The sequence below is a fragment of the Camelina sativa genome, chromosome 2 (genome assembly GCF_030686135.1).
Source record: "Camelina sativa cultivar CO46 ecotype springtype chromosome 2, ASM3068613v1".
NCBI lineage: Eukaryota > Viridiplantae > Streptophyta > Magnoliopsida > Brassicales > Brassicaceae > Camelina > Camelina sativa.
In genome coordinates, this window is record NC_141881.1 from 10,527,772 (window position 1) to 10,555,543 (window position 27,772).

The 27,772-nt window shown below is 37.5% G+C and overlaps 4 protein-coding genes and 1 pseudogene across 4 annotated transcripts; 4 read left to right on the forward strand and 1 right to left on the reverse strand.

The window, feature by feature from the left end:
• Positions 1 to 870: 870 nt before the first annotated feature.
• Positions 871 to 2,559, reverse strand: LOC104720552 (BTB/POZ domain-containing protein At3g05675). Its single transcript, XM_010438445.2, has 2 exons — positions 2,498 to 2,559; positions 871 to 2,135 (listed from the first exon to the last, which is right to left on the reverse strand). The coding sequence occupies exon 2, from the start codon at positions 2,106 to 2,108 to the stop codon at positions 1,257 to 1,259; it is 852 nt and encodes a 283-aa protein (XP_010436747.1). The 5' UTR covers positions 2,109 to 2,135; positions 2,498 to 2,559; the 3' UTR covers positions 871 to 1,256.
• Positions 2,560 to 2,720: 161 nt separating this feature from the next.
• LOC104720561 (plant UBX domain-containing protein 10-like) lies at positions 2,721 to 5,459 on the forward strand. Its single transcript, XM_010438453.3, has 4 exons — positions 2,721 to 3,719; positions 4,191 to 4,361; positions 4,454 to 4,657; positions 5,051 to 5,459. The coding sequence occupies exons 1-4, from the start codon at positions 2,841 to 2,843 to the stop codon at positions 5,276 to 5,278; spliced, it is 1,482 nt and encodes a 493-aa protein (XP_010436755.1). The 5' UTR covers positions 2,721 to 2,840; the 3' UTR covers positions 5,279 to 5,459.
• Positions 5,460 to 7,886: 2,427 nt separating this feature from the next.
• Positions 7,887 to 12,556, forward strand: LOC104720567 (oligopeptide transporter 7). Its single transcript, XM_010438458.3, has 9 exons — positions 7,887 to 8,164; positions 8,246 to 8,644; positions 8,998 to 9,152; positions 9,235 to 9,332; positions 10,135 to 10,404; positions 10,626 to 10,925; positions 11,027 to 11,282; positions 11,418 to 11,600; positions 11,690 to 12,556. Exons 1-9 carry the CDS (start codon positions 8,134 to 8,136, stop codon positions 12,296 to 12,298), a joined length of 2,301 nt encoding a protein of 766 aa, XP_010436760.1. The 5' UTR covers positions 7,887 to 8,133; the 3' UTR covers positions 12,299 to 12,556.
• A 1,405-nt stretch (positions 12,557 to 13,961) lies between these two features.
• Positions 13,962 to 17,577, forward strand: LOC104720582 (N(6)-adenosine-methyltransferase MT-A70-like). The gene is made up of 7 exons (XM_010438471.3): positions 13,962 to 15,224; positions 15,913 to 16,011; positions 16,229 to 16,312; positions 16,386 to 16,717; positions 16,799 to 17,015; positions 17,110 to 17,189; positions 17,271 to 17,577. Exons 1-7 carry the CDS (start codon positions 14,124 to 14,126, stop codon positions 17,440 to 17,442), a joined length of 2,085 nt encoding a protein of 694 aa, XP_010436773.2. The 5' UTR covers positions 13,962 to 14,123; the 3' UTR covers positions 17,443 to 17,577.
• A 3,498-nt stretch (positions 17,578 to 21,075) lies between these two features.
• On the forward strand, positions 21,076 to 23,117 carry LOC104749832 (putative F-box protein At4g10740; annotated as a pseudogene).
• Positions 23,118 to 27,772: the final 4,655 nt, after the last annotated feature.

Consider the following 27,772-nt stretch of genomic DNA (forward strand, 5'->3'; position numbering starts at 1 on the left):
GACCACATTAGGTTTTCTTCTACGTGACAAGTTTTAGTGAAGCTGCATTTTTGAGATATGATGATCATCTTATAGGTTTTGGCAAAATAAAAGTTTCTGAAAGTGATTTGTGAAAGTGGTTTGTCATATTAGTTACCAATGAGCTTTCTTTCTTGAGCTTTCTCTTTGAGGTTGGGTTGTGTCCAAAAAAAATTAGCATGACGGTTTCAAAAGCTAGAACAATTTAAAGTTGCTATGTTGAAACACAATTGATTGACTCTGAGGACAACATTAGGTTTTCTTCTTGTGATTTCCCTCCTCTAGCTCTCTCTCTCTACGTGACAAGTTTTAGTGAAGCTGCATTTTTGGGATGATGATCATCTAAAAGTTTCTGAAAGTGTTTTGTGTTAATGTATGATTCTGTCATATAGCTTACCAATGAGCTCAATTTATCTTTGTGAGCTTTGAGGTTGTGTTGAAGAAAACCTGATATTAAGGGGGTTGATAAGTTATTCTCTTTTTGTGTTCTCAACAAAGTACAAGCATGTGCAAGGAGGTGCTTGCTTTGAAAAAGAAGTATCCAATTTTTCATTCAGCTTCCTGTAGTTTATTTATTGGTAAAGCATAAATCATGTTTTCTTCTGCAAAAAAAAAATCTTTTTTTGGGTCCATACTTATGCTCTTCTCCTTCCTAACCTCGTTTGGGTTTATATCATTACAATGTTGATTTACTTTTGTCGGATTGGATGGAAATTATAATAATGTTCAAATCAAAGCAATAAGAAAAATGTACAATGCTTAATCTTCTTAATCTTTCTCAATCGCTTAGAAACTCATTCATCTTATATTTATAAACAACGGTTTTGTCAACCTTCCAAAGTTGTTTACATATTAGCTTAACCATACCACACAGTTTATATCTTAAATCAAGCTCAAAGTTACAAGAATCAGAAGCTTTCTGTCACTTCTAATACAATCCAGAATTACAATGAAGCAGCAAGGTATTCAAGGAAGATGAAACAAGATTACAAATGTGAGATACATAAAGATTCAGGTCACTTGATTTCCTCCTCTCAGTATACGCTTGAAATTATCGGGCTACCATGCTTGAGATCCAGTCTCAAGGCATTGTGAATTGAACAAAGCTACTATCCATCTTCATTCCACCTTTGGAAATACACAGAACAGCTTGAGGGAGTAGAAAAGCTTGGAACTTCGAACTGATCACTTACATGCTCTGCATTTCCAGTTTCCCGAACGAAATTGTTATATTACCTTCAACGATCCAGATTTTCACCAGCAAGTCTATCACATTTTTCCAACAACCTTCTCTTTGCAGACTTACTTCTATAACACCAAACCTCAAAAGCTTCACTCAAATCCGGAAACTTCACACCTTCCAGCCCAATCCCTCGCATCCATTCCCCAAAAACCTCTGCTTGGTCATTCGAAGGCAATGTCAAAACCAAAGACACCATCGATCCTTCTATGAATTCGCAAAGATCTTCATCCATTCTGTATTCAGACTCAGATCCCTCTGCATCAACCAAAGTCTTTAGTCTCCTTATAAACGGCAACCATATCTTTAAAAGACAAGTCCGGCTTTTAGAAGGAACAATCACGATCCCATAACCAACCGCTTCTAAAATCTTCCCTGTAACCTCAACTAGCTTCACTTTCACACCTAATATCTGAGAATCTAACTTACAGTTCTGAGCAATCATAAGAATCTCACTCGATACATCAGCCCACTTAAAGACAAGATCTTTCATCAACTCCATCCTCGGCAACACTTTGCATAGCCACTCGATATCATAGAGTGTCTTAAGCAAACCAAACTCAGGACATTCAGGAAGAAAGATAAGCAAGGATGATAACCTATCCAACAACGTCGATATAACATTGGAGATGCCTAATCTTACAACCGATTTCACTTCCTCTTCAGAAATCAGTAACCGTACCTCTTCGTCTTCGGATAACATGAACTCCACTTGTTCTTGAGCTGAGGTTTTGAGCTCATCAACAAGCTCAGGAGAGTTCTTTAGTGTATCAATGGACATAGCGAAACGTAGAGCTGACGAGAAGACATTCTTGGTATCAAGAGATGCATCAATGGCAGCTTCTTGCATTTGTTTTTCGATGTTTTCGATGTTTAACTGCGAATTCGAATCAAGAAACAGAGAGATATATATATATATATATATATATATATAAGTATAATCAATCATCCTAAATCGAATTCAAAGGCTTAAACTTTTCTATAATCAACAGCTCTAAATCACTGAAACAACAAACCAACAAGAAACACAATTACCATATCCGTAACAAATCAAATATCTTGCTCTACACATCAAACACCCAAAATTTGAAAGCAAAAATGAAGAACCCTAAATAGTATATCTGTACATAGCATTGATTAGCTCTGTTTTTATCAAATCTAATCACATTAATACAGAGTAAATTAAAACACAAATAAAACAGAGAAAAGAGATTTAAGGTGACAAATCAAAGAATTCACCTTTATCCCCAAAATGAAAATTCTTCCTTCTAAGTTAAACAAACAACAATGGAGGATTATACTTATACAAAGAACAAAGCTTTGAATTAAACGAAGAAGAAAGATTGAAACTTTAACCAAGACTGGTTTAACTAAACCGGTTCGAATTTGGTTTATACTTAAACGACGTCGTGTAGTAGAAGGGTGTTTCTGTAATTTACAGTCTATCCCATCGTCATTGAATAGATCAACCAATTTTTGTACTAAAGAGAACACAATTTTCTAGATTCTAGAGAGATAAGAGAGAAAGTGAGAGAAGAAGAAGAGACGATCCAAAAGCGTGTGTGGGGGTTTTCGTGTGAGAATGGCTGATACAGTCGACAAATTAACTTACTTCCAAATGGTTACAGGTCTTCAAGATCCTGATTTGTGCACTGAGATCCTTCAAGCTCATGATTGGGACCTAGAACTCGCTATCTCCACCTTCACGTCTACTTCTGATCATCGCGGTGGCGCTTCGTCTTCCGCCTTCCATGATCGCGATGATGCCTCCGTGTTTCCTGACGACTCTATGACGACTCCTGGTGATTTTCATCAACAACCTCGCGGGATCGTTGACGATACAGAGCTTGTTATGATGCGTGATGGTGGTGACGGAGACGGAGGAGGTAATCGAGGTCCTGGAGTTGCGTGGAGGATTATTACTTTGCCGATTTCGATTGTTTCCGGTAGCTTAGGGTTAGTTTCTGGAGCGATCGGGTTAGGGATTTGGGCTGCTGGTGGTGTTTTATCGTATTCGTTTGGTTTGTTAGGGTTTAGATCAGGGAGAGGCGGTGGTGCGTCTGATTCATCGTCGGCTAGGCTTGTTTCGGTTTCTTCTGCTGCTCGTGAAGCGATGGAGTTTGTTGCTTTGTTTGATAGAGATTTTGGGAGTAACAATGCTTTTAAGATTGATTTTGTATCCGAAGGGTTTATGGATGCGCTTCAGCGGTCTAGGACCTCGTTTAAGCTATTGTTTGTTTACTTGCATTCTCCTGATCATCCTGATACGCCTGTGTTTTGTGATGGGACGCTTTGTAGTGAAGCGGTTGTAGCGTTTGTGAATGAGAATTTTGTTTCTTGGGGTGGTAGTATTCGATCTAGTGAAGGATTTAAGATGAGTAATAGCTTGAAGGCATCGAGGTTCCCGTTTTGCGCTGTGGTTATGCCTGCCGCTAACCAGAGAATTGCTCTTCTTCAACAGGTATAAAAAACAGTCATAGATTGTGTGGTCATTCTTAAATTGCTCTTCATTGGTATTATTAGCTTATAGCTAGAAGAATGTGATCGAAGTGGCGATTCATCAACTTTAGAGTAGACTTGGTTATGAATCCGGTAAGTAAATTATTAGCTCTCTTAGGGAACTGCATTGGAACTGAATCCAATTACTGTCTTGTTGTTGAAGTGATAAGTAGTAAAGAGGGGACAGATAGTTGTTTGATTCTGCTTTCATCTGTGACCTGACACGTCTTACGTTTAATGTAAATTTTGCTCCTATGCTTTTATGAGTTTAGTGGTATAGATAGTTGTTTGATTCTGCTTTCATGTGTGACCCGTCATGTCTTCTATTTGGTGTAAAATTCGCTCCAGCTTTTATGAATTAGTTAATTTGTTGTGTGGCAGGAGACATAGTTCTTAAGTATATTGTGTTCGTTGTTCTGTTTGCTTGTGACAGGTTGAGGGACCAAAATCTCCAGAAGAAATGCTTTCTATACTCCAGAGAGTTGTAGAAGATAGTTCACCTACTCTTGTAACTGCTAGGGTTGAGGCGGAGGAAAGAAGAACCAATGTTCGTCTGAGAGAGGAACAAGATGCTGCTTACCAGGCCGCTCTTGAAGCCGATCAAGTATGTGTCCCATTTTTTTTAGGCCCACCTGGAGATGTTATGATTATTAGTCTGTTGTTCTAAATTTGTGGCATTTTCCATTCTGCTAATAGGCAAGGGAGCGACAGAGACAGGAAGAGGCAGAGCGTTTAGAGAGGGAAGCTGCTGAGGCAGCAAAGAAACTCAAAGAAGAAGAAGAGGCTCGGGAGAGAGCAGAACGTGAAACTGCAGAGAGAGAAGCTGCTAGAGTGAGAATGAGACAAGAGAAAGCACTTGCTCTTGGAGATGAACCTGAGAAAGGCCCTGATGTTACACAAGTAAGTTCTCCTTCTTCTTTGGGCATTTATTACTTATTCTTTTCTCACACATTTTCGTAGTCTATGCAAAAAAAAAACATCAATTGTTCATTTGTGAGAGATATAGAACTTGGTGGCCTCTTTAGTTGGTTCTCTCTGATCACACGTCTGCAAATTTGCCTTTTGACTTGGGGCAATGAGAATATACGCTACAGTCTGATTTACGGATTTATCTACCCTATGACCTGAAGTTTAGGTTTTAAGTACGGTTCCCAATACTTAGGGCCTCTTTGAAGATTAGGTTCTATACTTGATGAAACGCTTGCGTTATTTTGACTTAGGGCTATGAGAATATATGAAATTGGTCTGATTTATTCTATTCCTGAACCCTTTTGTTTGTCCGGAAATGTGTAGGTTTTGGTACGGTTCCCGAATGGAGAAAGGAAAGGAAGGAGGTTTGAAAGCGAAACCAAGATCCAGACATTGTACGACTATGTTGATTCACTTGGAGTCTTAAACACAGAAGAGTACAGCTTAATCACTAACTTCCCAAGGACAGTGTATGGAAGAGACAAAGAGTCAATGTCACTGAAAGACGCAGGTCTGCATCCTCAGGCAAGTCTCTTCATCGAGATCAACTAAAAATTGCTGATTCTTCTGTTTTTCATTTTCCTTTTAGCCCTCTCGTTAATTTTTAAGGTTATTCTCTATTGAGATATTTAGTTTGTTGCTTTGAATGATACATTGGACCGGAGAGATATTACATATAATATATACACACATATATTCAGAAGTTGCATCATAATGCAGAAATAATTATTTATTATGATGCTATTTATATAGTTGTGAGAATTCCATATTTTTAACTACTTCAATTCATACAATATAAGATGTGTATATATATATATACAACAACATGTTTTAGGTATATCTACTATGTTTACTCTTGTTTCAAACAAATTGTGTGATACGGAAAGAAAAAACAAACTAGTCACGCTTTGTTGTACATAAAATTTGTAAATGTGTCGCCGACACAAATATAGGATCCAAATCGTCAGATTGAACTCCACTCTCCAAATTTGTACAACTATCGATTGTGACAACTGACAACATCAGTACCGTTTTTAACTCTTCACCATCCCGGTCCAGCTTCTAATCCCCAAAAATGTGAAGATCGACTTTGTTTTTGCTGTTAACATATAAATGTCACTATGTCAGCCACGTCCACGTCCGATGCTCCATTCTCTTAGCATCCTCCGACTTTATCAACTACACGTCCATGTAAAAATTCTGTAAACCTAAACCACCACGTTTACAACAACTGTTGAAGAAAATAGATAAAGTCAAAATATTATGGTATGTAAACAGAATTGAAACTTTTAAATCACATGCGATCCCAGATTCTTCACATGGTAGCTAGTGTCACCCTTAAGCAAATGAAACTATCTATTATGTCATTCCAGATCTCATATTAGATGTTGGAGATAAGAAGATAAATAATAAGAATTGGTGTTTCTTCTTCGGGTCTTTCGCTGATGCTTTCGAATTCCTAGTTAGTTGTGTTTTCTCTTGTATTCGTAGTTAGTTGTGTTTTCTCTTGTATTCGTAGATCTTGTAGTTGTAGAATTTGGTTTTTCTGCCTTTCTTTGTTTTCTCTGTAACGGCTATCACAAAACTGAAAATTAGAATAGAATTTAACCTTTTACCAAAAACTAAAAAGATAAATAATGTATTTCCTTAACAGTAAGAGTGGCTGGTTTGAAGATCGATGAATGACGCTGAGAGTTCCCTTTTTTCGCAACAAAGCATAAGCAAGTGCTTGAAAGATGAGTTTACAAATAGATCAGATGGCTTTATATATTCTTGCTAAGGGAGACATTGGCGAAGAAGACATAAAGTTGGATGTCCCCTGTAAAGAAAGCCATGAACCATTTATGCAAGATGTAACAAAGATTTGGTCCAGAAAAAGGGAACCCCAAGCTGGAAGAAACAACATGGATGTAACAATGCTTCTTTCCGGAAGAAAAGAAAAAAGAATAAGAAAGATGTAACAAAGATTTGGTCCAATAAAAGAAAAGAAAAGATGTAACAAAGATAAAAAGTCTATTAGATTTAGTTGGTAACCAAATGATGTTGCCATGTACATGTTGATCAAGTGGTTATGGTTCTACACCTAAACACATTTTTTTCCTGACCACTCCAAATTCACACAAAACTTGACCACTCCGGTTTAAGAAGATTGCTTTTGAGTCTTTGTCTCTTTGACAAATAAACTAAAAGCAGTAATTAAGAAAAGGACATGAAAGGTATTCGATCTGTCTACGTGACAATATGAGAAATGGGTCATACTAAAATCCCAGAAAAGATTCTCTATTTTGCTTTGGATTCTCACTCCATATTTAATATAGTTAGAATCTCGTGAATTGCATGTAAATTTTTTTTTTTTTGTTCTTTTGTAACTTTTAATATCTCTAAAATTTGCAATCGAACTTAGAGATGTCTGGTAGATGGGAATTTACGAAGGTTGACAAAGCAAAAACCCCGTAAATAAGTGGATAGCTACACAAGTGCATGGTTTGAATAAATAGATTGCGTTATAACTTAAATTATTTAATCTAAAATCAGCACAAAGGATAGTAAAACTATAAAATAACTTATGTTGTTATTTTGCCAATGTAGCTAATTGTATTCGCTAAGAAGAAGGTAAAAATTGGCTACTTAGTATATTCTCTACTACACAAAAAAAAAAAGTATACTTCTCTACTTATATTTAGTTATTTACTAACAAAGAGAAAAACCAATATATGTTCCTAATCCTACTTAATTAGTAAAAATTTATACATATTAAACATCGTATTATGACTCCACATGGGGAGCTTTAATAGTTGGTTTCAACAATGAATTGTAAAATTAATACAAACCAACTAGTAGTAGTCTAGTAGATTAAAGATTAGACTAATAAATAGTTTATTTTTTGCATGTATCAAAGTTTAAGTTAAAAAATAAATAAAAATATGAAACATCAGTTTGTATTTCTACGTTTTATTTATTTTAATAAAATAAATAAAAGCTTAATTTATGTAGAAATTAAATATTTACCCTTTTTGTATAACGACAATAAATTTCGTTAAAATACAGTAAAGACAGTAAATAGTGTCTTGGCTGAACGAAAGATTGAGAAAAACAAAATTCCGTAAGAGCAAAAAGAGTAAAACACCTAATAAATGTCCAAAATCAAAAAAGAAAAAATATATATACATTTGACAGTTGTTGGATATTAATTATTTATATTCAACTTTCTATATTAAAAAAAAAAAATCTATAGACAATAAAAGAATAAAAAGAGAGTTTCATATCAAGAAATTTATTTCAAATGGGCCAACTCTTCAAGACGTGAAGAAGACTAGGAAGATAGCTTGTCCAGATTCACAATCTCACAAAACACAAAAATAAAATCTCAAGAAGAAGAAAAAACAGAGCAAGAAGAAGACACAACCATGGAAGAATCAGAACAAGTTCTTCCTCTACGTAATTACAATCTTCAGTTTTTTTGTTATCTTTGTCTTATAGTTTCAATTATTAAAGTACTAACAAAACATTTTGAAACAGTAACAAAAGCCAAAGATCTGACAAAACCATCATCATCATCCTCGGCCTCATCGTCTTCATCTTCTGAACCAAGAGATGATGAAACAGAGGAGCTTCTTTTACCAATCTCCGGCGAAGAAGAAGAAGAGAACTCACCAATCCGACAAGTAGCACTCACCGTTCCGACAACAGATGATCCTTCATTACCTGTCCTAACATTTCGCATGTGGGTCTTGGGAACTCTCTCTTGCATCCTCTTGTCCTTTCTCAATCAGTTCTTTTGGTACAGAACAGAACCTCTCACTATCTCTGCCATCTCCGCCCAAATCGCCGTCGTACCACTCGGTCGTCTCATGGCCGCTAAAATCTCCGAGAGAGTCTACTTCCAAGGTTCAAAGTGGCAATTCACGTTGAATCCAGGTATTCCGAAATAAGTTGACTTTTTTTTTTGTTTATCCGGGGAGACTCTAGACCGAAACCCAAACTAATCTTCGGATCCGACATAATTAGTAGAATATTTTTATTATTTAAAGCGTCTAATAATCGCAATGAAACTATTAGACCATCGAAAAATCGATTTTGGAACCACTCTTGTTTGATTTTGGTACCATTCTTGATTCTTGTATAAATTACTAAAAGAAGAAGTTTTTACTTTTTAATAATCTTGAGTGATTGGTTTTAGGTCCATATTAAAGTGAAGTTGCTTGTGTTAGAAATACTCATCGTCGAATATATATGAAATAGAGAAATGCCACTGATTGGTTTGGTTTCAGGTCCGTTTAATGTGAAGGAGCATGTGTTGATCACTATTTTCGCTAACGCGGGAGCTGGATCTGTTTACGCAATACACGTTGTTACCGTCGTGAAAGCGTTTTACATGAAGAACATAACGTTCTTTGTCTCTTTTCTCGTTATCGTCACCACCCAAGTTCGTATTTTCTTTCAAAAAATTTCAATTTTAGATAAAAAGGTTTGAAAATGGGATTGAATTTATGGTTTATGATGTTTAGGTGTTAGGGTTTGGTTGGGCCGGAATATTTAGGAAGTACCTTGTTGAACCGGCGGCGATGTGGTGGCCGGCGAATCTTGTTCAAGTCTCACTTTTTAGGTAAATAAATAATGCACTTAATAATCACTATAGATAGTGTGTGTTTCACGTTTTTATATCTACTTTTCGATATTTTCTATATACAATACGAACAAAATTTGCTAGAGAGAAATAATTGTGTGTTTTGGCCAAATGTCACAAATATTGAAGATGCCATTACCATACAATAACAAATACTGGATAAAATATCCCATCCCCACCTATTTTAATTTTATAATAATTATCGTTATATTTATAATATACTACAAAGCAAAACTGATTAATAGTGTTGAATAAATTTTGAATATAATATAGAACAGATATTTTCATCGATCAATAGGGGTTTTATATGGGCATATATACTGTTATTTAATTTGTGTGTGTGTAAAAAAGTAGGTGAAAATAAAAGTTAAATTTTTCTTTTATATGGGCATATATACTGTTATTTAATTTGTGTGTGTGTAAAAAAGTAGGTGAAAATAAAAGTTAAAGTTATCAGGTTTATAGAATGTGATGTTAATACTAAAAAAAGCACATGGGACCAAGTTTTATAAAATAAACGTCATGATAATCTTTTTCTAATAAAGACATTTTTGTACGTAACTAATAGAAATATATTCATTTTTTATTTATTTTATGTGGTTTAAGAATTTAAGTTATACAAATGGATAATATTTTCGTTTATATACCTATTATTACTTGTTGAATCTAAACCAAATTGGCCAATAGATAGAAACATAACCACATTTAATTAGAAGCAAGAGACAACTGTATTAATCTCTATCTAACACATTGATGTTGTTGTCGTTGGCTAAATTGTCAGAGCGTTGCATGAGAAAGAAGAACGGACCAAAGGAGGGCTGACACGTACACAGTTCTTCGTGATAGCATTCGTTTGCAGTTTCGCTTATTATGTCTTTCCGGGATACTTATTTCAGATCATGACGTCGTTGTCGTGGGTTTGTTGGTGCTTTCCATCATCAGTCATAGCCCAACAAATTGGATCCGGTCTTCATGGGTTAGGTGTTGGAGCCATTGGACTCGACTGGTCAACCATTTCCTCTTACTTGGGCAGTCCACTCGCTAGTCCATGGTCAGTCCTAAAAACTCATTTTTCTTTACTTATTACGTACAACGTACACTAATCCATACAAGTACGGTTGGAGATAAACCAAAATTTGATAATCAATTCTTAATATGGACTAATTTGGAAACCCGAACGGAATAACGGAATAACCGAAGAGTTTCAGGTTTGGTTTAGGTTCAGTTTAGTTTGGTAATTGGTATTACAAAAAATATACTGTCTTTTAACAGGTTTGCTACGGCTAATGTGGGTGTGGGATTTGTGCTGGTGATATACGTCTTGGTACCAATATGCTATTGGCTTGATGTGTTCAAGGCTAAGACCTTCCCCATATTTTCGAGTTCGCTTTTTACAAACCAGGGTTCAAAGTACAACATCACATCCATTATAGACTCTAACTTCCATCTTGACCTCCCAGCTTACGAGCGTGAAGGCCCTTTGTATCTTAGCACTTTCTTTGCCATTAGTTATGGTGTTGGTTTTGCCGCTTTAAGTGCTACTATCGTACACGTTGCCCTCTTCCATGGAAGGTATAATTCTCATACATTACAATGTATCCAAACAAATTTCTTGATAAACTATATATATGTAAATCTTTGGATTTGGGACATATAAAGATTTATTTGCTCAGGGAGATATGGGAGCAAAGTAGAGAGAGTTTGAAGGAGAAGAAAATGGATATACATGCGAGGCTAATGCAAAGGTACAAACAAGTTCCAGAGTGGTGGTTTTGGTGCATACTCGTTACCAACATTGGAGCCACAATATTTTCTTGTGAGTATTACAAAGACCAACTTCAGTTGCCATGGTGGGGTGTTCTATTGGCATGTACAATCGCCATTATCTTTACACTTCCTATAGGTATCATCACCGCCATCACAAACCAGGTAAATAACGATTATCTAAATCAAAATCATGAGTTGTGTCATGTGTGCCAATGCAACACTTGCACGTCCTAAAATACTATATTTAATTTGGTTATAATTATGTCAGTTTGGTTTGATAGAATAATTTTTTTCTAGGCGCCAGGATTGAACATTATTACAGAATATATCATAGGATATATCTATCCAGGGTATCCAGTTGCAAATATGTGCTTTAAAGTATATGGATACATAAGCATGAGACAAGCCATCACTTTTCTTCAAGACTTCAAACTTGGTCACTACATGAAGATTCCACCTAGAACCATGTTCATGGCACAGGTTACACTTATCTCTAACTTTCAACAACTGTAGACCACTCTCTTAACATTATTAGAAATTACAATTCGCTGATAAATGATCGGTTTCAGATTGTTGGAACACTAATCTCATGTTTGGTTTACCTCACAACGGCTTGGTGGCTAATGGAGACCATCCCCAACATATGTGATACGGTTTCCAACTCGGTTTGGACATGTCCAACCGATAAAGTCTTTTACGATGCATCCGTGATATGGGGCCTAATTGGACCTCGTAGAATCTTTGGAGATCTTGGTTTATACAAATCCGTTAACTGGTTCTTCCTCGTGGGAGCTATAGCCCCAATTCTTGTATGGTTAGCGTCAAGGATGTTTCCTAGACAAGAGTGGATCAAGCTTATAAACATGCCGGTTCTTATAAGCGCGACAAGCTCGATGCCACCCGCAACAGCTGTGAACTACACAACATGGGTTCTTGCCGGATTTTTATCCGGATTTGTTGTGTTTAGGTATAGACCAAATCTATGGCAGAGGTATAATTATGTTTTGTCAGGAGCATTGGATGCTGGATTAGCATTTATGGGAGTCTTGCTCTATATGTGTTTGGGACTTGAGAATGTGAGTCTGGATTGGTGGGGAAATGAGCTTGATGGTTGTCCTTTGGCCTCTTGTCCAACCGCGCCAGGTATTAGCGTTGAAGGTTGCCCCCTTTATACCTAAAACCGCAAGTCAGTTCGATTGGGAGATGGCCAATACATTTATTTCCTTTGCTAAAGTTTGGCCGCTGGATTTGGTGGTTATGTTTGTAAAGATCATTTTTTTTTTACCTTCATTCTCATATACATTGTGAGATTGTTGTGTGTATAAATTGTAAAGATGGTTTAGTACGTAGGGTGGGGTATTCAACATTTTGGATTATTTCAGTTTCTTGAGTTTTTAAAACATTCATTATCAATTGAAACATATTTTTCCCCCTCAGTTCGGTTTCAGTTTTGGTTAAAAAATTTCAGTTTGGTGTCAGTCCCGCGTTAGAAATTGGTAATGAGTTTATGGTTACCCAAATTGGATTATATCAACAACGGTATATATAAGAATATACTATATGTCTGTCAAAGCGTGGCTAAAACAAAATGGTATAGAAGATGTTTCAAAACAGATATTAGATTTCAACATATATATCAGAACTTGTCTCTAAGTTATTAGTAGTAAATAGATTTTGGTTTTCGCTAATAGTAGGAGGCAGGCCTTCGGTTAGATCACATTGGCACCAATGAATGTCGCACGTAAAAGTTATATTTTGGAAATAACTAAATGCATAATTATTAATTTATTGATGTGGTTTTGAAAGATTTCTACATGATATTTTGTTTTTATTATCTTAAATAATGTAAAAAGAAAAAAAAATCTAAAATATACTTAACTAATTTTCTATTTGTTAGGGGTTTGAGTGTCGATCAGTCGATGGTTGGTCGGGAGCATCTTCGATACGTTATATCAAAGGATCTCTAGACTCATGGTTTCCTTGGTTGGCTCGACATGTCTCCATTTTGTGAGTTTCATTTCATTGTATCATTTAGCATTTTAGTGTTTCTCGTTTGCTTCCGTTCTTAGAATTTTAAATTACGGAGATATCTCTATTTTATGCTGGATTAAGTTTGTATTTCACCAATAATTTTATTATGGTTTCATTTAGGCATGAGATTAATATCTGCGTCCATATCCGGTATCCGCTCCAAAAAACGGATATCAGACCAAACAAATACAAATACAGATAATGAAATGGTGGATAAATCCGATACAAATAATGCTAAATTTTAAAAATATATAATAGATATCAATTTTTCCAGATACCCGATATATATATATATATATATATATATATATGTGGATATCCAATATTTTTGCCCAAAATACACAGTATTTTATACAAAATATGCTTTATTTTAGTCTACAAAACGTTTTATAACTTTGTTTTTTTGCATATTTATATCCACGGATAATCGGATTTTAAACGGGTATCAGAATTTTCGAATACTGATATAGATAATAAATTATAGATAAAATGAAACGGATATAGATGTAGATATCCGAAAAAACCAGATATCTGTTCCGTTAACGGACCTAATTTCATTAATAAAATCAGATGATAAAGAAAAAAAATACTTAAAAATAATTTTGTTTGGTAATTTTTTAAATAAAAATATCCTACATAGACAGTTTTCTCACTGAAAAAAAAAAATAATTTTCTCACAATATCATATATCCTAATCCTAATCCTAATCCTACCCACAATAAATATTACAATTTCCTGGTAAAAAAAGAAAAAAGATACAGTATTACCGGTTTATGTCATAATGTATTTAAAGTATCATCCTTCTTCTTTAAAGTTTCTGACCTAAAAACTGCCATCTACGATGCACGACATCGTTTCAATCCCTTGCTCGCTAAAACCCTTTAAACTCTTTTAAGCTTCAAGAGACCTGTACAAAAACTACAAAACTCTCTCACACCCTTGAAATTATTGTTCTTTTTAAGGAAAAAAACCATGGAAACTGAATCAGATCGAGACGATGATACCACCATTACCGTCGTCAAAGACATGAGAGCTCGATTAGAGATTCGAATCCGAACCCAACACGACGCTCACTTAGAACTCCTTTCCTCTCTCCAATCCATTGTCCCAGACATAGTCCCCTCGCTCGATCTCTCACTCAAACTCATCTCTTCGTTCACGAATCGACCATTCATCGCTACACCTCCGTTACCCGAACCCAAAGTAGAGAAGAAGCTTCATCCGATTGTTAAATCAGGAACCCAACAGCAACAGTTACATGGGCACGATTCAAAATCGATGCTTGTCGATTCAAATCAGAGAGATTCTGGTTCTGGTGGTGGTGGCGCTGAAGCAGATGGGTCTAGTGGTAGTCCTATGGCGCTTGTGAGAGCTATGGTTGCTGAGTGTTTGCTTCAACGAGTACCCTTTTCACCTACTGATTCTTTCACTGTTCTTAGAAAACTCGAGAATGACCAGAACGCGAGACCAGCAGAGAAGGCTGCGTTACGAGACTTAGGCGGCGAGTGCGGACCGATCCTCGCCGTCGAAACAGCGCTTAAATCGATGGCTGAGGAGAACGGTTCTGTGGAGTTAGAAGAGTTTGAGGTTAGTGGTAAGCCTAGAATCATGGTTTTGGCTATTGATAGAACTAGATTGCTTAAAGAGTTACCAGAGAGTTTCCAAGGGAACAACGAATCGAATCGTGTAGTTGAAACGCCTAATTCGATTGAGAATTCTACGGTTTCTGCTGGCGGGTTTGGTGGTTCCGGGTCGGGTGGTAATTATCCGAGGCCTGAGATGTGGGGAAGTGATCCTAATATGGGGTTTAGACCAATGATGAATACACCAAGAGGGATGCAAATGATGGGGATGCATCATCCAATGGGGATAATGGGTAGACCACCGTCGTTTCCTGTGCCATTGCCTGCGCCGTCGAATCAGAAGCTTAAAAGTGAAGACGATGAATTGAAAGACGTTGAGGCTCTTGTGAGTAAGAAGTCTTTTAAGGAGAAGCAACAGTCTAAGACTGGTGAGGAGTTGCTTGATTTGATTCACCGTCCAACTGCTAAAGAAGCTGCTACCGCTGCTAAGGTGAGTTCAACTAAACGGTCTGTTAGTATGTGTGTAGTCAGAATTAAGCTTTTTTATACAAATGTGATTATGGTGTTTAGAAGCTTTGTAAAGGAATCGAGGAAGAACGTAGTATTGGTCATAGGGGACTAGATAAGTGTGTGTTAATTTGGACTAGAGAGCTATATAAGTGTGTTGATTCAAAGCTGTGTTAATATGGACTAGATAACAGTCTTAGGCTTTACTGGTTGTTTTCGTTGATCGAAATTTTTTTGTATGTTCTCTAGATTTGTACTTCCCAGCATTGTGTTGGAATTACAGCAAAGAGCTATATAAGTGAGAGGCGTGTTTCTTTGGTTTGAGTTCTGATAATTATGGCTTCTGTTCTGTTGGTTGGATTTTCGAAACGCAAGGAGCTTTTCTGTGAAAAATAATCACCTTATGAAATCCAGATTGTTAATAGTTTTTTTACCTGTTCATCTTCATAACGTCTACATTGTTTTGTCTCCTAGTTTGGGCTTGAAAGTTTTCGATGTGTGATTTCTCTGCAAAGTTGTGTGTTTGTTGTGATGTTCTCTCTTGATATTTTGTGATCTATACCCTGCTACTGTTTCTAGCCTCAACTCTTCTAGGTGTTAGTTATCATTCCATCTTATAATAAAAAGCTTGGTTCTTGTCATTGACTGGTATATTGTTATGTTGTTCACAGTTTAAAAGCAAAGGAGGATCACAGGTTAAGTATTACTGTAGGTATTTAACAAAGGAGGATTGCTGTCGTCAGTCTGACTCTCACGTAGCCTGCAACAAGGTTTTAGCTAATTCAAGTTCAGATTTTACATCTTATTTGATCGGAAATTCAGAACGTTATATTGTTAGAATTCATAGGAAACAAATTGGGATTGGTTTGCAAGTCAAAGTATGTTAGTTTTGCATAGTTTTTGAGTTTTATACTGACCTCCCAATATGGTGTCTATATTGCTTGGCCGAAATATACTTTAGTTTGTATGACATATATATGCTTTCAGAGACATTTCCGTCGACTAATCGCTTCACATACCGAGCAAGGCCTAGGAGATTGTTCCTTTCTTGATACTTGTCGTCACATGAAGGTCAGTCTCTTACATGATGGTATTTTTGTTTAGATAAACGTTTATTGAGCAATTACCATTTTGGATGGGACAGACTTGCAAATACGTGCATTACGAGCTCGACATGGCTGATGCTATGATGGCTGGTCCAGATAAGGCATTGAAACCTCTACGTGCTGACTACTGTTCCGAAGCTGAACTTGGTGAGGCACAATGGATTAACTGCGACATCCGTTCTTTTCGAATGGACATTTTGGGAACTTTTGGAATTGTTATGGCGGATCCACCATGGGACATTCACATGGAACTTCCATACGGAACAATGGCTGATGACGAGATGCGCACTCTCAATGTTCCCTCGTTGCAGACAGACGGTTTGATTTTCCTCTGGGTCACTGGTCGTGCAATGGAGCTAGGCCGTGAATGGTACATAGAAATAATCTCATCTTATTTACGCCACCACAATCTCATGTGATTTCCATTAAACGGAGTTTTGTTTTTGTGAAGTTTGGAGCTTTGGGGATACAAGCGAGTGGAAGAGATCATATGGGTAAAGACGAATCAGCTTCAACGTATTATACGAACAGGAAGAACAGGTCATTGGCTCAACCATAGCAAAGAGCATTGTCTTGTTGGAATCAAAGGAAACCCAGAAGTGAACAGAAACATCGACACAGATGTGATTGTTGCTGAGGTTAGAGAGACAAGCCGGAAACCAGACGAGGTTTGTCCACAATTACCCACACTTTACCAAATCACTTCATAGTATATTATGATTCTGTAACCTTGTAATGGTAAATGATTTGTCAAACTACCAGATGTACGCAATGTTAGAAAGGATCATGCCAAGAGCAAGAAAACTCGAGTTATTCGCACGTATGCACAATGCTCATGCCGGGTAAACCTTTTTCTTTCTTATTGTCATATGATTAGTAGTAAGTATGGTATCTGTTCTCATGAATCATTTGTGTTTATATAGATGGCTATCACTTGGGAACCAGCTTAACGGTGTCAGGTTAATAAACGAAGGTCTTCGAGCTCGTTATAAAGCATCATACCCTGAAGTAGATGTCCAGCCACCATCACCACCAAGAGCCTCTGCAATGGAAACAGACAACGAACCAATGGCTATTGACTCAATCACAGCTTAGTTCATTTGAGTTTTTTTGGTTTCCAAACATTCGTGGCATCATTGATTGTAAATCTTTTATGAAAATTTTAAGGAAGGAAAGCTTTTAAAAAGGCAACATAAACATTAAAAAGGAAATTAGCAAATTTTTGTTTCATTCGCTCCAGTACTTCTCATCATCAACATCTTTACCATGTTCCAACGAATCCTCACCGTCCGATTCATCCACCAAACCCATCTTGAACCTCCTCACATCTTCAACAGCTGCGTTCCTAAACAACCCAACATCAACAGCTCCGGCGACCATTTGGTAGCCACGCCCTCTGATCTCAACAGCTCCGTCGTGCGGCATTGCGAAACCGGACAAGTAAGCCCCGCCTTTAGCAGGATCCGAGGCCAGCACAGACTTCTCAGCTCTCCTCATCATCTCTCTCACTTTCTTATGCCCCGGATCCCATAGATACCCCAAACTCGCGCTAAGATCCAACGGTCCCATTTGCACGCAGTCAACGCCATCAACGGCTGCGATCTCATCAGCTTTCTTCACTCCTTCACCTGATTCCACCTGACACATGATCAGAATCTCTTCTGCGTAATTACTTAAATACCCTTCGTCGATTCCGTAGTTGGAAGCACGCACCACCGTGTGCGCCGATCCTCGGATGCCGTCGGGTGGAAACCGGCAATACGACACCGCTTTGGTCGCGTCTTTGCGTGATTCGATCATCGGGAACATGATCCCTTGTGGACCTAGATCTAAGGCTTTCTTAGCCCAGGTTGCGGAGTTTTCAGGTAACCGGAGAATGGCGGAGGTTCCGGCGGCGTTGAGAGCTCGGATGCACTCTAACGCTTCCGGTATGCCTCCGGGACCATGTTCCATGTCAACGACGACGTAATCATAACCGGCGTGAGCTGCGATCTCGGCTAAAGTCGGCGAGAAGGAGAGTAGAAAGAGGCCGTAGAGAGTTTCTCCGCCACGGAGGCGAGATTTCAAGGAGGTTTTGGACCGATTCGTGATCGATTCCACGGCGGCGGCAGCGGCTGTGGGTGAGTGATCGGAGGGAGAGGAAGAGTATCGGATTGGAGTTAGGGTTTTGCGGGAAAACGAAACGGAGGATCTGATTGAGGCGGATTTTGAAGAAGGAGATAATGATTTTCCGATGATCAACGAAGAGGAATTAAACAGAGGTGTCACATCCGTGGTGCCGGTGACGGCGGCGGCGAAGATTGAAGTGGTCGCCATGTCAGTGAACTTGGGAAGTATCGAAAAGTGATAAAATTGGACAACGATGTAGTACTTACTGGGCGTTTTTTTCTTACACTGCGTGCCGTTTTGTTCTTAAACTGCGTGCGGTTTTTCTTTCAAAAACGAGAAAGTGTCACGCCTAATCCTAATCTATACTATTAAACCAAGAATACTTCCTAGATTCAAAATAGATCATGACTTTGTTTTGGTAGGTTTTTCATTAAAAATAATTAGAGAATCATTTAATTAAATTAAATTAAATTATAGTTTCGATTTTGACAAATGACGAAAATACCTTCAGTCGATCATTAAAAATTAAATGGATCGGAACACGGATCCTAAATTACCCAAGAACAGAAAGAAAAAAATCCGCGGATCTATTTGTACTCCAGATTAATCATTTTTGGATCATGTATATTATTTGATTCAAGAATAGTTATTTTCATTACCAAACAGAATTATTCGTTAGAGCCAAACACTCGGAATTCATTGTACTTTAAGGTATTTAAATTAAAACCATATATTTTAATTACCAAAAATTCGGATCATTGCTTAATTACCGAGATTGATCTTAACAAATAATATTTTAAAAGGAATATTTAGTAATTCAGTTAAAATCTTTGAAAACGAATATTCAAGTTAACACTAATATTATACAAATAACACAAATATTGATTAGGTTGAAATAAGGCAGCTATTAAAGGTGTTTCTCTTCCTTCTGTTTATTCTGGTTATAGGTGTTTCATTGGTGGCTCCTGGAAAGAGACTGATAGTTTTGCAGGTGCAGGATGGTATTGTACTTCTTTGCAGAGCGCGTCCTCGTTACTCGGAGCTACCAACTACCGACACAGTCTCTTTCCACTACACGCTGAAGTTGAAGCTTTCCTTTGGGCCATGAGGTGCATGATTGGCCATGATTTTCGGGATGTAGCTTTCTTTACGGACTGTTCTGATTTGGTGAAGATGGTGTCTTCTCCTCACGAATGGCCGGCCTTCGCGACGTACTTAGACGACATAAAGCTTGACAGGGAGGAGTTTTCTTCTTTTTCTTTGGTTTATGTTTCTCGCAATTCTAATGTTAAGGCAGACTCTTTGGTACACCAAGTGCGCACAAATCCGCATCATGTTTTGTATGTAAACAATTTTCCACCAAAGTTGCTCGTTTGAGCTGATTCTTTTGTTGACCAAAAAAAAAAAACAGCTATTAGAGGGCTAAGGCTAATTAATTAACTTTCTATGTAACAAACTTTTTACACATCTCGTTTTGTTTGTGGGTTACAAGTAAACATATTATTTGTACTAAATGGTTTGGAAGACCACAAACTTGTTGATAAAACATAGGCCTATAAGCACAATCTCAATTTTTCTTTTTGCAAAAATTGAACAATTTAAAATGTATTTTAGTAACGATTAAACTGACTGGTTTGGAAAGACATAAAAATTAAAAAGGATCTTGTGTTTTAAAAATATGACACTTGATAGTTTGATACGATAACGAACGTTAAATTTGAGAAGATAATATTTTAGTTACACTGGAGATTCAATCCAATAGGAAATTTGAGAATTTTAAATTAATAAGAGATCTTTATCTAAAAACACAATAATAATGATGATCTTTCTGCATTAAGCATTCTTCTAACTGGCTAAAAGGGGCATGTGGAGAAGTCGAGTATGCATGAGCGGTATTCGGTTTGGTTCTGGCTATTTCAAGTAACAGAGTTTAGGATTCTATTATTTTAGAATTTTGGTTCAGATTCGGTTCTAGATATATATTTTTGTTCGGGTTCCGGATATCTATAATAGTATAATTATTTTTTAAATGGTTAAATTTAAATACAATTTTATCAAATTCTGACAAATATGTCTAAGAACTTTTGGATATTTTGGTTACTTTAGATATCTGGTTATTTTGGTCCAAAAATATTTGATACCTACGGATTTATACATAATTTGTTATTTTGGATATATAAACTTTTTTTTCTTTGAACAAAGGATATATAAACTAAAATATATATTGGGTATTCCGATATCCATTCAGTTTCTGTTTCCGTTCTTTCAGTTTTCAAGTTTAGGATTCAACTTAACCTTTTACCAAAAAAAAAAAAGTTTAGGATTCATTCGGTTATTTTATCGGTTTCTATTTGGTTTTGTTCCTTTTTTCTGGTTCGGTTTTGGTTTGGTACTTTCGGTTCGGGTATTTTGCCCAGAACTAAAGTCGAGTGTATCAAATTGTTTTACGTTGAACATTAGTAAAAGTTGAAAACTAAAAATCCCGACTAGATTCTAAAGTCTTTAATTGGCCCAGCTTCATTAATTTAGGGTTTCTTGTTCCACAACCTTATTTTATTTAATTTATATTGAGTCGCAAAAGGTAATTCTGAAGGTCCTTTGTTTCAACTCGAAACAATCATGACAACAACGATGTCAAATCTTCCAAAGGATTTGGTACATGAGATTGTCTCTAGGGTTCCTATGAAATACATGAGAGCGGTGCGATTAACTTGCAAAAACTGGAACGCTTTGTTCGAAAGCCGTAGTTTAAAGAAGACGCACATTGACAAAGAAGAAGAAGCATCAAGGGAGTTAGGGGAGACTCGGATACTAGGGATGATGGATTACAATGTTTATCTAACGGGAATCACCGTCAACGACAATCCAACCATAGAGCCTCTAGCTCTAGGTAAACTTACTTGCCTAGACGAACAAGTCAAGATTTACCAAGTCTTTCATTGTGAGGGTTTATTGTTATGCATCTTGAAAGACGATGATACTAAGATTGTGGTTTGTAATCCGTATTTGGGGCAAACAAGGTGGATCCATACCAGAACGTATTGTTGGAACTGAATTTTCAGAAACAAGTTTCAGAAAATTGCAGGTTTTGGGACAATGACTTTCCGGTGACTTTCCGGCCAAATTCCGGCCAAATGGCTGATCGGAATTGTCTGGTCGATAGTGCAATGGAAAGCTGGTAACGAGTACTACAAGATGGTATACTCATACGTCCAAAACGGAGTTGATTTGAATGAGAAATAAGAGTGTGAAGTGAGCTACTTGGGATGGTTTGGGAAGGTTCCCACACGCGAACCGAACCGAACCGGGCCGAGCACGGATGCGGGACGGGCCGGACGCGGGGCAGGCCGGGCCGGGCTGGTCTCGGACGCGGGCTGTGGTCTCTTGGGCTTTTGGGTTTTTGGGCTTTTTGGCTCTTGAGACTTCTGTAGGCTCATTTAATTTTTTGGAAAGACTTGGTGTGAACTCCAAGCAAACTTGGGCAGCACTCCGAAAATATTCACTGAATATTTTCTTGAGAGCTCTCTCCTTCCACTATATATAGAGGCATAACCTCTCATTATTTAACACACACAAAAACATAAACACTCCTTCCTCTGAAGATCTCTCTCTCCCTCTCCCTTGCTTAGTCCAAGTAAGTTCTTATTTTAGTAGTCTCGAGAGTATAACGTAGATCTGTTCGCTTGAGTTCTATTACTGGTGTGCTACGGTAATAGTTCGTGATCTGGGATTCATAAATCGTGATTGTCCGAAAGCACTTACGGCCGATTTATTGAACTAAGAAAAGAGATATCATATCTCCCCTCCGTGATTTATTTACTGCTTTATATTATGCTGTTGTAATTCGTTTCTGATTTCGTTAATTTAAATATAATTCATTCGATTTTTGCGCTCACGTATTACCCTAAAAGTAAATGGAAAGGACGATATGTTTATAATTACGCTTTCGGCTACAAAACTAACAGCCCCAAAATCTTGAGGTTTATGGATGATTTCAGTTTTAACATCAAAAACAGCGCTTTAGTGTATGAACTCTACGATTTTGACACTGATTTATGGACTACTCTCGATGTGGCTCCAAACTGGCGTACAATAGTGCCTCACGCTGGCCTTTCTATCAAGGGAAACACTTACTGGTGCGCTATAGAACAGGAAGAATACGAAACAATTGATCAGATAATATGTTTTGATTTTACAAGAGAGAGATTCGGACCGCTTCTGCCTTTGCCGGTTACGGCTGGGAGTTCACGTACGGTTTGCGTCACTATCTTCGGTTAGAGAAGAGAAGATTGGGGCTTTATTTCGGACAAGGGACACGACATTCCTTCAGGTTGATATATGGATTACGACTAAGATTGATGCCCTAAATGTGTCGTGGAGCCATTTTTTTACAGTGAATATGCCATCATACCTTGGCCGTATGTTTTTCTGTACGACTTTCTTCATTGACGAGGAGAAAAAAGTTGCTGTGATTTTTAAGATTGACAAAATACTCGGGAACACCCATATTAGTTTTATTGGAGAGGCTGGATGCTTGAGGAAATTGGAGGTTGGAGAATATGCAGACAAAACCTGTTGGCCACGTGTGTGCTCTTATGTTCCAAGTATAGTGCAAATCAAGCAGACATAAAAGAGGCAAAAGGACAAATCGGAGCGATTAGGAAAGGCATCAGCATCGATATATATGTTCATAACATGTTGACACATGATAAACGAATGAAGCAAGAGAAGGTAGCAAAAGGAGGAAACGATCGAGCTAGCTTAGAGTTGATTAGTCTCAATTTACAAAGTCTAGTTTTAATGTCTTTCAGTTACCCTTTGTTAATTCCTTTTAGCAATATTAATTTGTTTCTTCCCATCTATTGTTCTATATGAACAAGATTTTATGTTTTAAGTTTTAAGTAATCGCTAGGGCCTAGGTGATCTACTGAATGACCTAGTTTGGTCTGAAATATCGCATCCCTCTCCGGAGGTGGTTATTAATGCAAGTCGCATGTAAAGAAGTAGATGTGTACTTATCACATACAGTCATACTCTGCATTTGATAAGATTTTGTTGCGGCTTCTGACTATACGGGTATGTGGTTTATACACTTTCAGATATAGGCACCCAAGGTAGTGGTCTCAGGGCACATCAGTCCCTTCCTCCGTCGTGTCTCCTTGTATGTATCTAGTATTAGCACTACTAATTATTTTTGGTTTCTCAATTTAACCATTTTTAGAGAACATATAACTACCATCAGATCACTAAAGGTTTTTGTTGGGTTGGTATGTTAAGAATATTCGTTTGCCCGTAGAGAACAAATAAACAAACAATCAAGTTACCTTTGAACAAGTTTTATTGGTAACATGAGCTAGTCTGCTAATATTCACATTAAATAACATTACCATCTTATATATAAAACACACTGAAATGCATAAACACAATTTCTACCTATTTAAATTAATATCAAATAACCTATTATTTACTGTTGTATCTAACACTTTATTTCAAAGTTCAAACGCATCTATATATATATTTTTAGAGACATTTAGCAAATAAATTCTAGAGTTGCTACTTATTTACAAGGAATGCCAATTTTAAATTAAAATTTAAAATCAATATTTTTTATTTATTTTAAAAACGATTTCAAAATCTTCTGAAAAACTGTTTCTGCTTTCATCTTTCGGTGCTTACGCGGAAAGTTTTTGAAGAACGCTTTTACTTTAATTATTTCTTCTCTACTCTCTCTGGTTTCCACGAACGCTCTTAATTGAGTGAGTTTGTGAAACAAGTTTCTGCAAACGCTTGTTAAGCGAGTTTGCAAAACTAATTCAGTGTAATTTAATTACTTGAATTGTTTGATTAATATATTAATCAGATCTGTTTATTGTGAAACAGAAAAATGTCTGGAGACAACACCAACAACATTGACGGTGATAGGGTTCCTGCAACCCCTGTTGAAACTCCTGCGGAGTTGACTTTACGCCTTGCTAAAGAACTTGAAAAGACGAAGCTTACCGATTCGGGTATGGAAAACGTGCGTCGAAATCGGTTCGGTAATGGATCAACCCACATGGGGATACCATCTTCGGCTTCTCAAGGGATGATGCCAGATAAGTTCGATGGCAAAGCTGGGTTCAAAACATGGCAAAACAAGATGCGCTACTACTTGGCCAGCATGAACATGGAAAGGTACCTCACAGAGGATCCACCAATGCTTCCACAAGGTGACACTGACGTGTATGTGGTTGGAAGTATGGATAGTTGGGCTCAAGGAGACTACTGTTGCAAAGGTCAGATTCTGAACTGTTTAGTCAATGATCTGTATGACCTCTACAGTATGTACAAGACTTCAAAAGCATTGTGGCTAGCTTTGGAGACCAAGTACAAGACTGATGAGTCTGGGATGCAGAAATTCTCAACTATGAAGTTCCTGAATTTCAAGATGGTGGATTCCAAACCAATTATGGAACAAGTGGAAGCTCTTCAACGCATCTTTTAGGAGATCGATTTGGAAGGGATGTCGATATGCAATGTCTTCAAGACGAATTGCCTGATCGAGAAGCTACCACCAGGCTGGTCGAATTTCAAGCATTACCTTAACTTCAAGCGTAAGGCAATGTCTCTTGATGATCTCATCCGTCGGTTGAGAGTTGAGGACAACAATCGTGGAGCTCATTCGGATGCTCAAAGCCAAGGGCATGATGTTCATGTAGCTGAGCATAAGGCCAAGTTTAAAGGCAAGGGTAAAGGGATCTCTATTCCTCATAAACCGTTGAAGGTGTCATCTGGACCAAACTTCAAGAAAAGAAACCTTGAGAGGAAGTTCAAAGGGAAGTGTCATCATTGTGGTAAGATTGGACACAAGGCTGATGTTTGCAAAAGCAAAGCAAAAGATCTCAAGTTGCAAGCAAACCTAACTGAAGAAGACATGGTTGCGGTGGTTACTGAATGTAACATGGTGGAAGACAACCCAGTGGAGTGGTACTACGACACTGGTGCTACCACACACATATGCTCTGATAGGACCATGTTCACCACCTATGTGCAGAACAAGTCAAATGAGCAGCTTATTATTGGCAACACGGCGGTGTCCAAGATTGAAGGTAAAGGCAAAGTGGTTCTGAAGCTAACTTCTGATCGTGAGCTCACCCTCCAGAACGTGAAGCACGTACCTGATATGCGGAAGAATCTCATCTCTGGAACAGTGTTAAGCAAGCATGGTTTTTCCATCAATTTTGAGGCTGATAAGTTAGTTCTTAAGAAAAATGGGATGTATTTGGGAAAGGGTTTTGTTAAGGGTGGACTGATCAAAATGTCTGTAACGACAGTCCATCCAAAAATTGTAGCTTCTGCTTCTGTTGTTGAAATGAAAAAAAACCCTATTGCTTACTTGGTTGAGTCGTTTACTACTTGGCATGAACGTTTAGGACATGTCAATTACAAAACAATGCGAAAAATGCAAAACTTGAATTTGATTCCGAAATTCAAAACTAACCAAGAAAAATGTGAAGTGTGCGTACAGGCCAAACTCACTAAAACTCCCTCACCACGCGTTGAAAGAACAACCGAACCTCTAGCTTTAATTCACACAGACTTATGTGATTTAAAGTATGTGCAAACTAGAGGTGGTAAGAAATACTTTGTTACCTTCATTGATGATTGCACAAGATATTGCTATGTATATCTCTTGCATAGCAAAGATGAAGCACTGAAAAAATTCAAAGAGTTCACCCTCGAAGTAGAAAATCAGCTTCAGAAAACTATAAAAGTAGTTCGAAGTGATAGAGGAGGAGAATATAATGAGCTGTTCAATGCATTTTGCAGAGAAAAAGGCATTATACATCAGACAACCGCTCCCTACTCGCCAGAATCTAACGGAGTAGCGGAACGAAAGAATCGAACTCTGGAAGAGATGATGAATGCGTTGTTGCAGGAATCTGGGTTAGCCCAGAACATGTGGGGGGAAGCTTTGCTTACCACTAGTTACATCCTCAACAGGATACCGCATAAGGTTACTGGCAAGTCACCATATGAGCTTTGGAAAGGTACAGTACCTTCGTACAAATACCTCAAAGTGTGGGGGTGTCTAGCAAAAGTGGCTGTACCACCTCCTAAAAAGGTCACAATTGAGCCTAAGACCGTAGACTGTATCTTCATCGGATATGCACATAATAGTAGTGCATATCGATTTCTGGTTCATAAATCAGATATTCCAGATATCCATGTGAATACAGTTATGGAGTCAAGAAATGCTTCATTTTTTGAAGACATTTTTCCCTGTAGGAAAACTCAAAAACGGACTCGTGAACAACGAGATGCAGCGACTTTGGAAGCTGGCAATACTTTGAGTACTACTTCTGTAGAATCAGAACTGGAACCTAGAAGAAGCAAACGAGCTCGCAAAAGTAAATCGTTTGGTGATGATTTTCTGATGATGGCATTTCCAGCTGAAAATCTACCAAGAACATACGCAGAAGCTATGTCTACACCTGATGCACCTTATTGGAAGGAAGCAGTCAAAACTGAAATAGACTCTATCATGCAACATCATACTTACGAGATGGCAGATCTACCACAAGGATTTAAGCCTTTGGGATGTAAATAGATTTTTACGATAAAACGAAAACCAAATGGCGATATTGAATGGTACAAGGCTAGGCTTGTAGTGCAAGGATTTCGGCAAAAAGAAGGCTTAGATTTCTTTGATACCTATTCACCGGTAACAAGACTATCTTCGATCAGGATGCTCATAGGTATTGCAGCCTTGAGAAAACTTGAAATCCATCAAATGGATGTAAAAACTGCTTTTCTTCATGGAGATTTAGAAGAGGAAATCTACATGAAACAACCTGAGGGATTTGTTATTCCAGGACAAGAACACAAAGTGTGTAAACTTGTGAAGTCATTATATGGACTCAAACAGGCTCCTAAGCAGTGGCATGAGAAGTTTGACAGTATGATGATGTCTATTGGTTTTCACATTAATGAATGTGACAAATGCATATACTACAAAACTACTCCATCAGGGTACATTTTGTTATGCTTATATGTAGATGATATGCTTATTATTGGCAGCAACAAAGACATCATAACTCAAACGAAAAACATGCTCAAAAGAAATTTTGACATGAAGGACTTGGGTTTAGCAGATGTAATTTTGGGGATAAAAATCATCAGAACTGATGAGGGCCTTATCTTGTCTCAAACCCACTATGCTGAAAAAGTGCTTGATAGATTCAAGCATTACTCAAATGGGACTGCAAAAACTCCAGAGGATCCTCAAATTCACTTGACCAAAAATTCTGGTGAACCTGTGCTGCAGGTGGAGTAT

Coding starts and splice junctions, on each gene's coding strand:
- LOC104720567 (XM_010438458.3), top strand. CDS start 8,134: ATGGAAGAATCAGAACAAGTTCTTCCTCTAC. Junction 8,645..8,997: donor GCAATTCACGTTGAATCCAG/GTATTCCGAAAT, acceptor GTTTGGTTTCAG/GTCCGTTTAATGTGAAGGAG. Junction 11,601..11,689: donor GAACCATGTTCATGGCACAG/GTTACACTTATC, acceptor GATCGGTTTCAG/ATTGTTGGAACACTAATCTC.
- LOC104720552 (XM_010438445.2), bottom strand. CDS start 2,108: ATGCAAGAAGCTGCCATTGATGCATCTCTTGATACCAAGAATGTCTTC.
- LOC104720582 (XM_010438471.3), top strand. CDS start 14,124: ATGGAAACTGAATCAGATCGAGACGATGATACCACCATTACCGTCGTC. Junction 16,718..16,798: donor ATGGAGCTAGGCCGTGAATG/GTACATAGAAAT, acceptor GTTTTTGTGAAG/TTTGGAGCTTTGGGGATACA. Junction 17,190..17,270: donor ATGCACAATGCTCATGCCGG/GTAAACCTTTTT, acceptor GTGTTTATATAG/ATGGCTATCACTTGGGAACC.
- LOC104720561 (XM_010438453.3), top strand. CDS start 2,841: ATGGCTGATACAGTCGACAAATTAACTTACTTCCAAATGGTTACAGGT. Junction 4,362..4,453: donor CCGCTCTTGAAGCCGATCAA/GTATGTGTCCCA, acceptor TTCTGCTAATAG/GCAAGGGAGCGACAGAGACA. Junction 4,658..5,050: donor AAGGCCCTGATGTTACACAA/GTAAGTTCTCCT, acceptor GGAAATGTGTAG/GTTTTGGTACGGTTCCCGAA.